The sequence below is a fragment of the Chrysemys picta genome, chromosome 19 (assembly GCF_011386835.1).
Source record: "Chrysemys picta bellii isolate R12L10 chromosome 19, ASM1138683v2, whole genome shotgun sequence".
In the NCBI taxonomy this organism is placed as follows: Eukaryota; Metazoa; Chordata; order Testudines; family Emydidae; genus Chrysemys; species Chrysemys picta.
In genome coordinates, this window is record NC_088809.1 from 1770147 (window position 1) to 1784051 (window position 13905).

Consider the following 13905-nt stretch of genomic DNA (forward strand, 5'->3'; position numbering starts at 1 on the left):
TTTTTAGTATTTCCTAGAAAACCAAAATTAATGTTGCTCACCACCTTCCTATGCTACAAGTGGGAGGGGAGGGATCACTTGTAGCCAATAATTAGAAAGAGACCAAAGAGACCAAAGTGGCCCCAGTGTCACAATTTATGTAACCTAATAAAGTTACTGTAGCTCTCATCCTTCCTTTCCCCTGCATTATTTGTTGCTATTGTCTAAAATTAGGCAACAATGGTGTAATTCGATCTGTGTGGAGTCCTATTGGACTGAAGTCAAATGGGCACAAAGATCTGCCCATGCAGATCCAAGTGCAGGATGGGGGTCTTGGATTGTAAAATCCTTCGGGTAGGACTGGAGCAGTGTCCTTTGTTCCCCATGCACTCCATAGAAGCTGTACGAGCAGTTCTGAACACGCTGCTCTCATTCACTACTGCTTTGGCCAGTAAGCTCATTACCAAGGAAACTCATGGACGCTAAGAGCAACCTCCAGGGAGTTCAGTTATTCCCAATTACTCCACTCCTCAGAGAGGTACAGTCTGTTGCAATGGGAACTTTTACTTCAGAGAGACGGAAGAGGTCATAAAAAACTGGACATGAGAGGGGTTCTTTCAAATACGCTTGTTCTTCCCAGCCACACACAATTCATTTAATGAAGCCATCAGCCATCTCGTAGGTTTCTTTTTTTAAAGCTTACTTGAAGCTCCTCCTCTCTTCCGACAGCTCACTTAGAGTGAAAGACGACACTAAGCATAGCTGTACTGTGATTCAGTTTCCACAATAAAATGACTTAGATTATCAATTAAACTGACTTTTTGGGCTGGGACTTAAATTCATAGATATGGTTCACTATTCCAACAACCCAACATTGCATAAATATTTAGCTCTATGGTTTTGTGATTAACCATTTCTGAGTGTCCCCTGCATAATCTGGTGGCATGCATCTTTGTCAGTGATGTTCTGCCTTTTGTTTCTGAGGGTTATTTTCTCCTAACACCCTCTACATGTACCATAAATTACACTCACTACTGCACAATTTTTATTTATCCAATACCTTTTAAGATCAAAACTGGTATTTAAGCAGAGGATGCCAAACTTCTTTCACAAACAACAGAATTTCACCCACACCAAGTGAAACTCCCAGAAGTGGGAGACTTGGGTACCTGTTGCATGTGAAGCAGACTTTCACCGGCAAGGGAACCAGACCATTATGGTCTAGCTCATGTTGTGCTTTCTTAACATTCTTTCCCGTGGTTTCCTCCTTCCTCCTCCTCTTACTAGTACCTGAAAAGTAAATGAAAAGGTTTTGCATTACCTGTGTGTAACAGAGCTCCTATTCTGATCACTGTAACTGGAGCAGATGGATATACACATCCATCTCTGGCAGAAACAAACAGACTGATCTAGGAAGAGGCTAGCAAAGCTGCTTAGGGCACCACAGCCCTGACTTAAATCTGGTATCAATTTAAAAGAAGGGGAGATGAGGAATAAAAAGATAAAATGAAGGCAGGCCGGTCTCATTTGTAGACAGGAGCCAAGAAAGCAAGAAGCCATCTAGATTTAGTCAGAGACAACATCTAGGCTAAAGTGAGTTTTCAAATGATCAATTTATTACTTACTATGAAAATCTATTCCAGGAGTACAATGGCAGTGAATGAAAGTTTGGCAATGAACAGTCCTAACAAAATACAAGGAGACTTCCTCTGGCTGGTAAAATCCTCTCGCCAGTGTCATTTGGTCTGGCAGAGAGCGTCTGAGAGTGGCTGTACAGACAGTACACTACTCTGTTAAACTATTGAAGTTCAGGGCAGTCCTGTTTAATAGCAAAATGCTGATTTCCAAGTCCTGCTGCGTGCCCTGGAGCAAAACAAACACTCATCTATTGTTCCAGTGAAGCAGCCACACCAGAAGAGGAGCTGGAGGAGAGCGTACACCCGCACCATCTACTTTCACGAGGAGGGGGCATCAAAGCCAGAATTAGAAAAGCATGTCAGTAGAAACTCGCACAAGCTGGACAAAACGAGAGCACAGAGGAGGCAGAGGGCACGTTTGCAACCCCCAGTTGCAGCTCTGAACGGTAAGCTATGCCAGCAGACAATATTTACTCACCTGGAAGTGCTGTGGTGCAGGTCAGTTCATTCGGCAACTGGAACTGGGTTGGGTTTCTTTCCATGGCAGCTGCAATAAGAAGCTCAAAGGGTCGCTTCAGCTGGGGCTGCCCACAGTCCATTTCCGCAAGGGCAGAGTCATCATCCACGTCAATTATGTCCTCATCGTCGACATTCTGCTCGGAATTGGGAGTCTCAGTGCTGGCATTAGATGTGGGAGTGCCAGGCCGACTTGCTCTCCGTTCCAAGATCCTGGCATGTGCAATTGCCCTGATGCTGGTGCTAGACCTGTCCAACAGGTCTGTGTCACTGGTAGGGGAGGTGGTCCTTTTCCCAGATTTGTCCACCAATCCATTTACCTGCCCCAGCTCCTTCTTCTGTTCTCGCTTCTGCAGAACATGAAGAATCACACTTACCACTCAGGCCAGATAAATAAGTACATTGGCCCTGATACATACATAAGTAAAGATTAAACAGTTTTCAGAAATGCTACATGAACAAGAGCTCAAGACATTTATTGCAACAGTTTCTCACCATGACATTTAGCCTTAAGCCAGTAAAAGCAATTGGTTATTACTAGTGTGACTAAGTCATACAATTACTAAAGCAGTTAGAGCGGCCAAGCGTGGGAGGAGGTTAGCCTACTTGCCTTTTGCCTCTGGAGACTTGGATTCAAATCCAGTTTGGACACAAGGAACATATTTAGTGGCATCAGGTTTCAAATTAATACTCAAGAGGTCAACCAACCAATGTATTTGGAAGACCATATTTACCAATGACACCTCTTAGAATAATGCACCGTGCAGCAGGCTTTGCAGTGTTTGAGTCCATTTATAGCAGGACTACTCAAAAATGAGAAAAGAATTAGAACGATGACTTGAGCGCACATAAAAACTGCAATGTGCCAGCACAACACAAGAACTGGCCACTTCTGCTCAGGAGAGTCCATGGGGGGCTGCAGGTAAGGCCGGAGAGCAACACTGGAGCTAAGGGCTGCAATAGCAGAGGCTGGGGCACAGAAGGGTTCAAGTGTCCGAAGAAGCATGCAGAGTACTTGCCTACAATGAAGAATCAGCCACTGGGAGTCAACAAAGTAATGAAAAGCCACCCTAATAAAGTGGGTGAGTATGGAAAGGAACATGGAATACATACAATTTTCAGGGGACTAAAGGTGGAGTTTGGCAAGCAACTGATTTAATTTTGAGTAGGGCTGTTGATTAATCGCAGTCAACTCACAGGATTAACTCAAAATTAATCGCAGTTTTAATTGCAATGTTAAACAATAGAATACCAATTGAAATTTATTAACTGTTTTTGGATTCATAGATTCTAGGACTGGAAGGAACCTCGGGAGGTCATAGAGTCCAGTCCCCTGCCCACATGGCAGGACCAAATACTGTCTAGACCATCCCTGATAGACATTTATCTAACCTACTCTTAAATATCTCCAGAGATGGAGATTGCACAACCTCCCTAGGCAATTTATTCCAGTGTTTAACCACCCTGACAGTTAGGAACTTTTTCCTAATGTCCAACCTAGACCTCCCTTGCTGCAGTTTAAGCCCATTGCTTCTTGTTCTATTCTTAGAGGCTAAGATGAACAAGTTTTCTCCCTCCTCCTTATGACACCCTTTTAGATACCTGAAAACTGCTATCATGGCTCCTCTCAGTCTTCTCTTTTCCAAACTAAACAAACCCAATTCGTTCAGCCTTCCTTCATAGGTCATGTTCTCAAGACCTTTAATCATTCTTGTTGCTCTTCTCTGGACCCTTTCCAATTTCTCCACATCTTTCTTGAAATGCGGTGCCCAGAACTGGACACATACTCCAGCTGAGGCCTAACCAGAGCAGAGTAGAGCGGAAGAATGACTTCTCGTGTCTTGCTCACGACACACCAGTTAATACATCCCAGAATCATGTTTGCTTTTTTTGCAACAGCATCACACTGTTGACTCATATTTAGCTTGTGGTCCACTATAACCCCTAGATCCCTTTCTGCCGTACTCCTTCCTAGACAGTCTCTTCCCATTCTGTATGTGTGAAACTGATTTTTTTCCCCCCCTAAGTGGAGCACTTTGCATTTGTCTTTGTTAAACTTCATCCTGTTTAACTCAGACCATTTCTCCAATTTGTCCAGTTCATTTTGAATTATGACCCTGTCCTCCAAAGCAGTTGCAATCCCTCCCAGTTTGGTATCATCCGCAAACTTAATAAGCGTACTTTCTATGCCAATATCTAAGTCGTTAATGAAGATATTGAACAGAGCCGGTCCCAAAAACAGACCCCTGCGGAACCCCACTCGTTACGCCTTTCCAGCAGGATTGGGAACCATTAACAACAACTCTCTGAGTACGGTTATCCAGCCAGTTATGCACCCACCTTATAGTAGCCCCATCTAAATTGTATTTGCCTAGTTTATCGATAAGAATATCATGCGAGACCGTATCAAATGCCTTACTAAAGTCTAGGTATACCACATCCACAGCTTCTCCCTTATCCACAAGACTCGTTATCCTATCGAAGAAAGCTATCAGATTGGTCTGACATGATTTGTTCTTTACAAATCCATGCTGGCTGTTCCCTATCACCTTACCACCTTCCAAGTGTTTGCAGATGATTTCCTTAAGTACTTGCTCCATTATCTTCAGTGGCACAGAAGTTAAACTAACTGGTCTGTAGTTTCCTGGGTTGTTTTTATTTCCCTTTTTATAGATGGGCACTATATTTGCCCTTTTCCAGTCTTCTGGAATCTCTCCCATCTCCCATGATTTTCCAAAGATAATAGCTAGAGGCTCAGATACCTCCTCTATTAGTTCCTTGAGTATTCTAGGATGCATTTCATCAGGCCCTGGTGACTTGCAGGCATCTAACTTTTCTAAGTGATTTTTAACTTGTTCTTTTTTATTTTATCTGCTAAACTTACCCCCTTCCCATTAGCATTCACTATGTTAGGCATTCCTTCAGACTTCTCAGTAAAGACCGAAACAAAGAAGTCATTAAGCATCTTTGCCATTTCCAAGTTTCCTGTTACTGTTTCTCCCTCTTCACTAAGCAGTGGGCCAACCCTGTCTTTGGTCTTCCTCTTGCTTCTAAAGTATTGATAAAAAGTCTTCTTGTTTCCCTTTATTCCCGTAGCTAGTTTGAGCTCATTTTGTGCCTTTGCCTTTCTAATCTTGCCCCTGCATTCCTGTATTATTTGCCTATATTCATCCTTTGTAATCTGTCCTAGTTTCCATTTTTTATATGACTCTTATTTTTTAGATCATGCAAGATCTCGTGGTTAAGCCAAGGTGGTCTTTTCTACATTTTCAAATGTACTGATTTCAATTACAACAGAGAATACAAAGTGTACAGTGCTCATTTTATATTATTTTTATTACAAATATTTGCTCTGTAAAAATGATAAACAAAAGAAATTGTATTTTTGAATTCACCTCATACAAGTACCATAATACAATCTCTTTATTGTGAAAGTGCAACTTACAAATGTAGATTTTTTTTGTTATATAACAGCACTCCAAAACAAAATGTAAAATTTTAGAGCCTACAAGTCCACTCAGTCCTATTTCTTAGTCAACAAATCGTTAAGACAAATGCTTGGACGCACGTACTCTGCAGTGGTGGTTGAAGCATGAAGGGACATATGAATCTGTAGCGCATCTGGCATGTAAATATTGTGCAACACTGGCTACAACAGTGTCATGCGAACATCTGTTCTCATCTTCAGGTGACATTGTAAACAAGAAGCAGGCAGCACTATCATCTCCTGCAAATGTAAACAAACTTGTTTGTCTGAGCAATTGGTTGAACAAGAAGTAGGCCTGAGTGGACTTGTAGGCTCTAAAGTTTTACATTATTTTGTTTTTAATGCAGGTTTTTTTGTACATAAGTCAACATTTGTAAGTTCAACTTCCATTATAAAGAGACTGCAGTACAGTACTTGTATGAGGTGAATTGAAAAATACAATTTCTTTTGTTTTTTACAGCACAAATATTTGTAATCAAAAATATAAAGTGAGCACTGTACACTTTATATTCTGTGTTGTAATTGAAAGCAATACATTTGAAAATGTAGAAAACATCCAAAAAATATGTAAATGGTATTCTATTTTTTTAATCGCGATTCCTTTTTTAAAATTGCTTGACAGCCCTAATTTTGAGGTCTCTAGCCAGCCAGCATTAGTTCTTGGTGGTCCTAGTCTGGAAGGTGCAATGGGCATAATTTATTATGAGTCACAAGGGGCAGCATCAGCACAGTTTAAGGACTTAGCATTCACATCAATCTCCATGAAAGCTGTGAGATGTGCAGCATATGAACCTCCAAGGGAGAAAATGTGCAAAGCCAGTTGCACATGGGAAAGGAGGAGGGGAACACCCCCCGCCTCCCCAAAAAAACCAACCAACCAAACAAAACAGGAAAGAAATCAGGAGCAGAGGGGGGGGGGAAAAAACAACAAATTTGAGCCACCAGAAACTCAGCCTTTTGTCGGATACAGTTTTTCCGGAAGCAGCATTTCTTGTTTGTGTGAGGTGCTGGAATGAGCGAAAATTAAGGGCTAAGCCATTCAAGATAAGGAAAAGAGTTAGAAAAAGCAAAAGCCATTGCTCTTTTTAAGATGACCTTTTTATTGTTGAGACAAGTTTCTGAAGCGTTACTGTCTTCAGGATATAACAGCATCACAAGTGATTTGCCAGGAGCAAGAGACCATGATAAAAGGTGGCAAGTTGGAAAAAAGAATATGTTGGAGGTGAATTTGTGTGGCACTTCATATGAATGGCTTCCTGGATAATTTGGTGCAGAATCTCTTTAAACACTTGGGTACACAGTCTGAAGACGTCATTGCTGCAAAATCATGTTTACATTTAGCAAGGAGAGCTTCCTGGGAAATAGCATGTCAAAAAACCAAGCCACAATCTTGCCGAATCATCTCTCCATCCTGTTCTTGCAAATAAGGAAGTCATAATTCACAGCAATTCAGTCTGTTGCTATGGAAATTGTTGTGGGGTCACAGTTTTGTTTTGTTTTTGCTAGCCAGAATCATGAGGCACTGCAATAAAAGCATCAGACACTAAAGATGGGAAGCCATATTAAGTCACAACTAGTCCATCTCCTTTGCCCGTGCAGAATTATTCCCTCTGGGATATTTTTAGTGCAGTTTGTTTTTTCCTGTTCAAGATTAAATGTGGAAAATTGCTGTTTGCTGAGGGTACGTTACTAAATTAAATGTTTGTAAGTCTGGATTTAAAGTTCAGTTTTGTGATTTCTAATAGTAAAAATCAGTACAGGAATTTGGGACTGGCTTAGAGTTTTCTATCCACCTACTCCTAATCAAAACCTCTCTGCTCTGCCAAGCTGTCTAACCTTCACTTTACTTCCTGCGATTCCATGATCTCACACACACTGGAGCAGAACTCTAAGGTTTTGTATCTGTGTCTGTGGGGGTGGGAAAAGAAAGGTTGGTAGGAGGAAAAAAGGGCAGTAAGACTCAAATACGAGTGACAAATATTTGGAAAATACTAAAGAGTTAACATTTTAGAAGAGTGACCCAAAGAGAACTGAGTTTGTTTGGATAAGAGGTTTTACCTTTCGGCGTACAGTGCAGCGATGACACATCCACTCCCCTGGAGGCAACATTTCCTCGCTCAATGGAGGGTTACTACAAGAGGAATACAAAGACAGTTTACTTTCAGATTCAGCTTGCAACTCAGAGCATTTCAAGCTGGCCCAGAATAATTCTGCGAGCTTCCATTGCCAGGAATCTTCTGCATTTTATTCAGGTTCGTTGACTGTGCTCCCTCTGTAGAGGGTTCTTTGTAATAAACCTTTTATCACCAATTAAGCAAATTATAAAATCTTATAGTCTTCTAAAACATTCACTTCCACCTTAAAATATTCTGCTCTTAAAAATCAGTCCTCCATATTAAGCACTTATTTTCCACTACTGTGGTGCTTGCCCTGTCCTTTGCATCAAGAAAACTAGACTACCCTTTTGGCGCCATATAAATCATGGCATTAATAGATGCAAGTTTCACTGCCCTTAAATATATACACCTATGCACCTTTATAATTCTAACAGTGTGGTCTTAAAGTTCATTTAGAGCCTACCATAAGACTGGGTCAGATTCTTGTCCAAGAAACGTAGCATAAAATTTCCCCAAAACGAGTGACAGAATTTGTCTTCTAGTTTACTGCCAGGACCCCTCTTCAACTGAGGGTGTCTCTACACTGAAGCTGGAGGTGTAATTTCCAGCTTGAGGAGACATCTCAATAAAAGCTAGTGTGGGTAACACGCTAAAAATAAAATAAAGGTAGTGTGTGAGGGGTGGGACGGATTCCCTGTCCCAACTACCGTACATGCCTAGGGTCCTTGACGGGATTGGGCTTGGAGTTGCTAATCCACCCTGCCTCTGGGATCCACTTCTATTTTTAGTGCACAAACTCAATAAGAACTAGTGTGTGTACATTTCTCCAGCTCCAGTGTAGACATACTGTAAGTGAGTTGTTGCCATGAAACTCACTTGCCCAGGAAGGGAAGAGGCAATGCATTATACCTACCCGTGCATTAGAATCAGCTAACTGGCAGCAAAACACATTCATTCTCTGCATCAGTGACTATCAATCGTAAGAAGGCCCTGGTAGTCCACCAACACACGATATATGCAGTTTGACTTGAATATATGAGGGTAAGATTTGTCTGACTCAAAGAACCAGCCCATAGCCATTAATGAACAGATACTGCACCATGTCAACAAGAGTATCTCCAAAACTGAGATACTGCATACATGAGTCAAAGTCCATATTCCTTGGAATAGCATTTTCTGAGCCTCCCTTCCCACTATATTTTAATCTCCTTTGTCCAATCCTCCTTCCTGTCTATGTGATAAGGCCATTGGTGAAAGAATTACAAAGTTACTGCTTGATCACAGATTGGGAAGGGTGGAAACCCTTTTGATACGGCTTAAGTACAATTCTTTCAGTTTTCTGGAAGCAACAGAATTGTATAAAAGTATTTGCTAGGATCCTGGACTGTGGCCATGAGCAGCTCCAGTAGAAAGCATACAGAAGAACCAGCAGACTGGCTGGCTGAAGCAGGAAACGTGGCAGAGAATTTGGAAAACTGCAAAGATTTTAGGGGCGTGGAAGTTAATCTCACATCAGTAACAAATGTGAACAAACTTACAAATACATATCAATACCATTTTCTCCTTCACTATCAAAACTGAACTGAATTAAAAGTTTCCCTTGCAAGATTTGATGACAAAAATCAGCATAAGCAGACACAGAAAGAAAAAAACATCTAAATGAGAAACTCAAGTTAAACCAAATCAGTTCAAGGGGTGATGGGGACAAAGCTCACCACCACCCCCAGGACAGTGGGATTTTGAAATCTGGCCATTCTCTAGCCTTCTCTCAGTGTTACAACAGCAGAAGAGAAGTTTGAGGGGTTTTGTTTGTTTGTTTATTTTTTAACTCTTTTCCCAAGACATTTATCTTGTTAGTGTTTTTAAAACAGTAATTTTCAACTAAGATCTTTTTTTCCTGCACAAGTTATGGTTTAATCAGATCACTAACTGTTGCAGAGGAAACAACTTCTGTCAGATAAACAGAGGACCCCGTTTCCATGTAGTTTGTTTTCAAAGTGAGTTTATTTGTAGTTTAACTCTGTAGAAGTTTACTGCAGTTGTTAGCCAAACTTCAATGATGCAATACGTACTTCAGCCCAAGGAGCCCGCTTCCCTGCAGTGTGTAAATCCACTGGTTAGGCACTAGCATAGGAAGTGGGAGATTGAGTTCAATACCCTTGTTCAGCCAGACACCGTGTGTGACCATGGGCAAGTCTCTTAACCTTGGTGTCTGTTCTGCATCTGTACCATGTGGAGAATAGCACATTCCTGCCTTACAGGGTCTGGTGAGGATAAACACATTGAAAGAGTGTGAGAGCTCAGCTACTGCAGTAATGGGGACCATGTAAGTACCTGAACTTAAGGGACTGAGGCCTTATTTTGTCAAGTGCTTTGAGAGCTTTTGATACAAGGCACTACAGAAGAGCCAATTACTACATTAGTATTAACTAGCCTTTAAATACCAATCACTAAATAGCAGAGTCCTGAAATAAGTGACTGCTAGTCAAGTGTTCTTCTATAATTCATGAAAGAGTCCTTTTTACTACAAGGCACAGTGACACATCACTTAGACAAGCCAATATAAAGCTAGCAAAAGTCACATATGTTCTACTGTAAGTTAGTCTTTGCAAACAAATACTTCTAAATACGTCTCAGATATCAGCTTCTTCAGTGAGTCTGCCACCATCCGTTCTGAAGCTGTAGGTATTTGCTCCATAGAGAACCCTAATGCTAGCAGCAGGTCCCAGGCACTGGGTCTGGCCTCAGCTTTTAAGTTTAACCTATAAAACAGACTTCCTCTTTTCAAACAACGTCGTAGCATACATTGGGTAAGGCTCTCAAACATCCTGACACACAGCCTTCCACAGGCATTGAAGCTGTCAGGTTCACATTCTGTATGTTCAGTTGCACAGGTTCTAAGAATGGTTTTTACTGCCTTTTTCCTTCAGTCTTCCAAAGTGGTGGTAACCGCCATTTCTGGTCTCAAAAACACAGGGGGATTCAGTAGAGGTGACACATCTGGCAGCAATTTTGAGAAACAAAAGTTGAGCATTTCAAGCAGCCTATGCTTCAGGAATCTAGAGTACTATATTTCTAGAATGCACAGTGAAACACACCTGCAGCTTGTTTTTCCATTTCCTGGAGGTCTCAGGTGAACAGATGATCAAGCTCCTTAGAAGGCACAAAGCACCAAAACCTCTCTTTCAACCACAGATAACGTGACAGAGAGTCAGATGTGCGGCTGAAATTATGTTTTTTGTTTTTAAATAAACAAACCTTTTGTTATCAGAAGCCTTAGTAACAGCGACGATCTCAAATGTGCTTCTTAACATTTGGATTAATTGCAAGTCCTGAGGTGACCCCAGCAATAGCTTCAGATCCTTGACTCCTACTGGAGTAAGAGTTCTTTAAAAAACGTAGCTAGAAGTCACTGAACTATCTTGGGGCATCTTGCTGATTCACTGCCCCCATCCCGAAAGAACAAAACTAAATAAATTAGCAGTTCCAAAACTGCAAGAGGGCAAAAAGCATTTTAAGGTCTGTTTAGTGTACCAACTCAGAAATACACATTTTGCCAGACACACTTCAGGCTATTTTAACTCATTATCCTGATCTTAGATATTTTTATAATGAAACAGTGAATAGCGCAATGGATCCCAGGAAGTGATAAAGGACAAATGATTTTGAATAGATTTCATTTTATGATGATTTTTCAAAAAAAATATTTCCTGTATATTTATGAAGAATATGATTTTTTGTTTAAAAGAGTCACTTAACACCACATCTCTCTTCCATTAGTCTGTAAAACCACTAGTTTTAAAACAAAATGCTCATTTTTAAGGCTCTCTGAACAAAGTTGCCATTTCAGATCAACTGCAATATTTCAACATCAAGCTCTCCTCCTGAATTTACTTAACCCTCCAACGGGGCCCAGCTACTGTAACCAATGCGCCAAAGCCGGAATCTGGTCCCGGAAGTTAATGAACTGCTCATCAAGACAGAACACTGTACTAACCAAGATGGATGAATACTGTTCTTGCACTGCTGTATTCTGAGCCAGGAAAAAGCCACTACCCTAGGTTAAACACAAAGGAACTGTACCTTAGTTAAGCATGCAATTTTAATTAACTAGTTATGACCAAATTCCCCACCCCTTTACAGTAGGCATAATAGAAATAAGATCTTTAAGCAAGACAGCAGTCAGTGTTCTTACCATTTCACCAAATTCTACTTTGAGCTGACCACAACATGGCTGTTTTCTGCCTCCTATCTTTCATACACTTATTAACACAAACCTCAAGAGCATTAATATTTGTTACAGATGAAGTCGCTGCCAGCAGGACCTGTTGCTCAACAGCACCAACTTAATTATCAATTACACATAATATATTTGCTTTTCAATATGGAATCATACCACAGATAGTTATACAAGAGCCTGCCCTCCATTTCAGAGACTTTTCCTTTTTATCATGACATGCAAGCAAAATGGTGCAGCAACACTGACATAACATGGAAGGTTATCGAAGTGCGACCTGCATCTGTCTGCTCAGCAGTGTAACATGTACATTTTAGAACTTAAAACAAAAGAAAGACAGCCCTGAAAAATATAAAATCTGACTTTCAAAGTTAAAGGACTAAACACACACACCTGAAAGGTCAGTCCCACAGAGAACTAATTAAAGATTTTCATGGCTCTACCATTGTAAAGAACAGATTACTGTCAGTATAAACAATATTTAACACCTTTTTCTCTGGCTTGTGTAATCTCATGGTTTCTCTATACTAAGTATCTTTTTTTAAACCCATTTTCACAATATAATGTTTATACAAGACTCATTTTACAAGTCTATGGAACTATCTCCCATATACTGTACATTATGCAAAGCCTCACTTAGGAAGGTGAAATCATTATTTAAATGGATATCATGAAATCAAACAAACCCCCAAAGTGATCTGTATATTAGGAGTTTTCATCAAGCAATGAAGCTTGTTTTATTTTTCAATGTCACACTCTGGAGCTCACATACATCTGATGCTGGTATTAGACTAAATCCTGTAATTATGCTTACCGTCATTTCCTGAGGTCAGCAAAGTAAAGAAAACAAATGCTCAAGGGAATGGCACCCTCTCTGATCTGCCACATAAATGGTGCAAGTGTAAGACACTCGTCTCAAAAGGAACTGATTGTGACTGCATTGGAAATGCAAGTTCATTACAACTGGCATTCCTGGTGGGCACCTTGCTGAAAAAGACCATTTGTGAAACCTGCAGTGAAGGTGCTACCTGCCTGCTGATGGCAGAGAACAGAAGCCAGTTTCCATCATGCTTGAATAATGGAGTGGAGAACTTTGGAGTTCAATGTCTGAATAAACTTCCTTGTAAGACTTTGATGCTGATGAATTGTGCAAACACATACTTGGAGTTTTCTCTTGTGCAGAGGAAAAAAGTCAGAATTTAACAGAAACAACTGGGCACAAAGAAAAAATTCACAGCAGCCCCTTCATTCAGCTCACTCATGTTGCTTCCTAAAGCCTCCCAGTTATGTAGCAGGATTTACTGACTGACTTATATTGGAAGACACTGCCAGTAAGATAAAAGGCAGAAGAGTGAAAAGCCTTTATGTGGACTCGTCTTATTCTAATGATGGATGCAGCTACAGCTGTTCTACAAACATCATAGAGAACAAGGTTTATTGGCTTCCCAGTGTATGGCCATAACTAAAACTAACAAGGAAACTAGCCAGAGTGCCAGCATATTACAAACGCCCCATTGAGAAATATAGAAAGTTGCATCATTTAAAAATTTGCAATTCTTTGAAACAGTTTTACTGTGCCCAACTTACAAACTTCTATTCACAGCTGCTCCCCAAAGCCCTCCAGGGAAAGGACACCTGGAATGAAGTGTTTGAAGCCAATACATTATACAAAGAACAAACAAGTCAACAACTGCAGCTAGTCAAAATCCCTGCCTGTCTTAACTATTTTACCATCCCACTATAGATCTTCTGTGCCAAGGAACAGTTTGCTGGTTTATTTTCTGTGGAAAAAAAGGAAATGGAGACCGTGTATCTTTAAGACATAGTTAGGAAATATTGCAACCCCCTTCCTCCCCAATAATGCCAGAATCTCTCCAACAGGAAGTAGGAGAGGAGATGATTCAGCAATATAAGTGTTACACAGAGCTATTA

General features: G+C 40.6%; 1 protein-coding gene across 2 annotated transcripts in view; it reads right to left on the reverse strand.

Moving 5' to 3' along the window:
• PHF12 (PHD finger protein 12) overlaps nt 1-13905 on the reverse strand; it is a 45676-nt gene that overhangs the window by 17681 nt on the left and 14090 nt on the right. For both annotated transcript variants that reach the window (XM_065573183.1, XM_065573182.1), the window contains exons 3-5: nt 7678-7750; nt 2095-2482; nt 1149-1269 (exon numbers count right to left, since the gene is read on the reverse strand). In XM_065573183.1, the coding sequence (XP_065429255.1) occupies nt 1149-1269; nt 2095-2482; nt 7678-7750 (582 nt within the window). The remainder of the gene's footprint in view (nt 1-1148; nt 1270-2094; nt 2483-7677; nt 7751-13905) is intronic.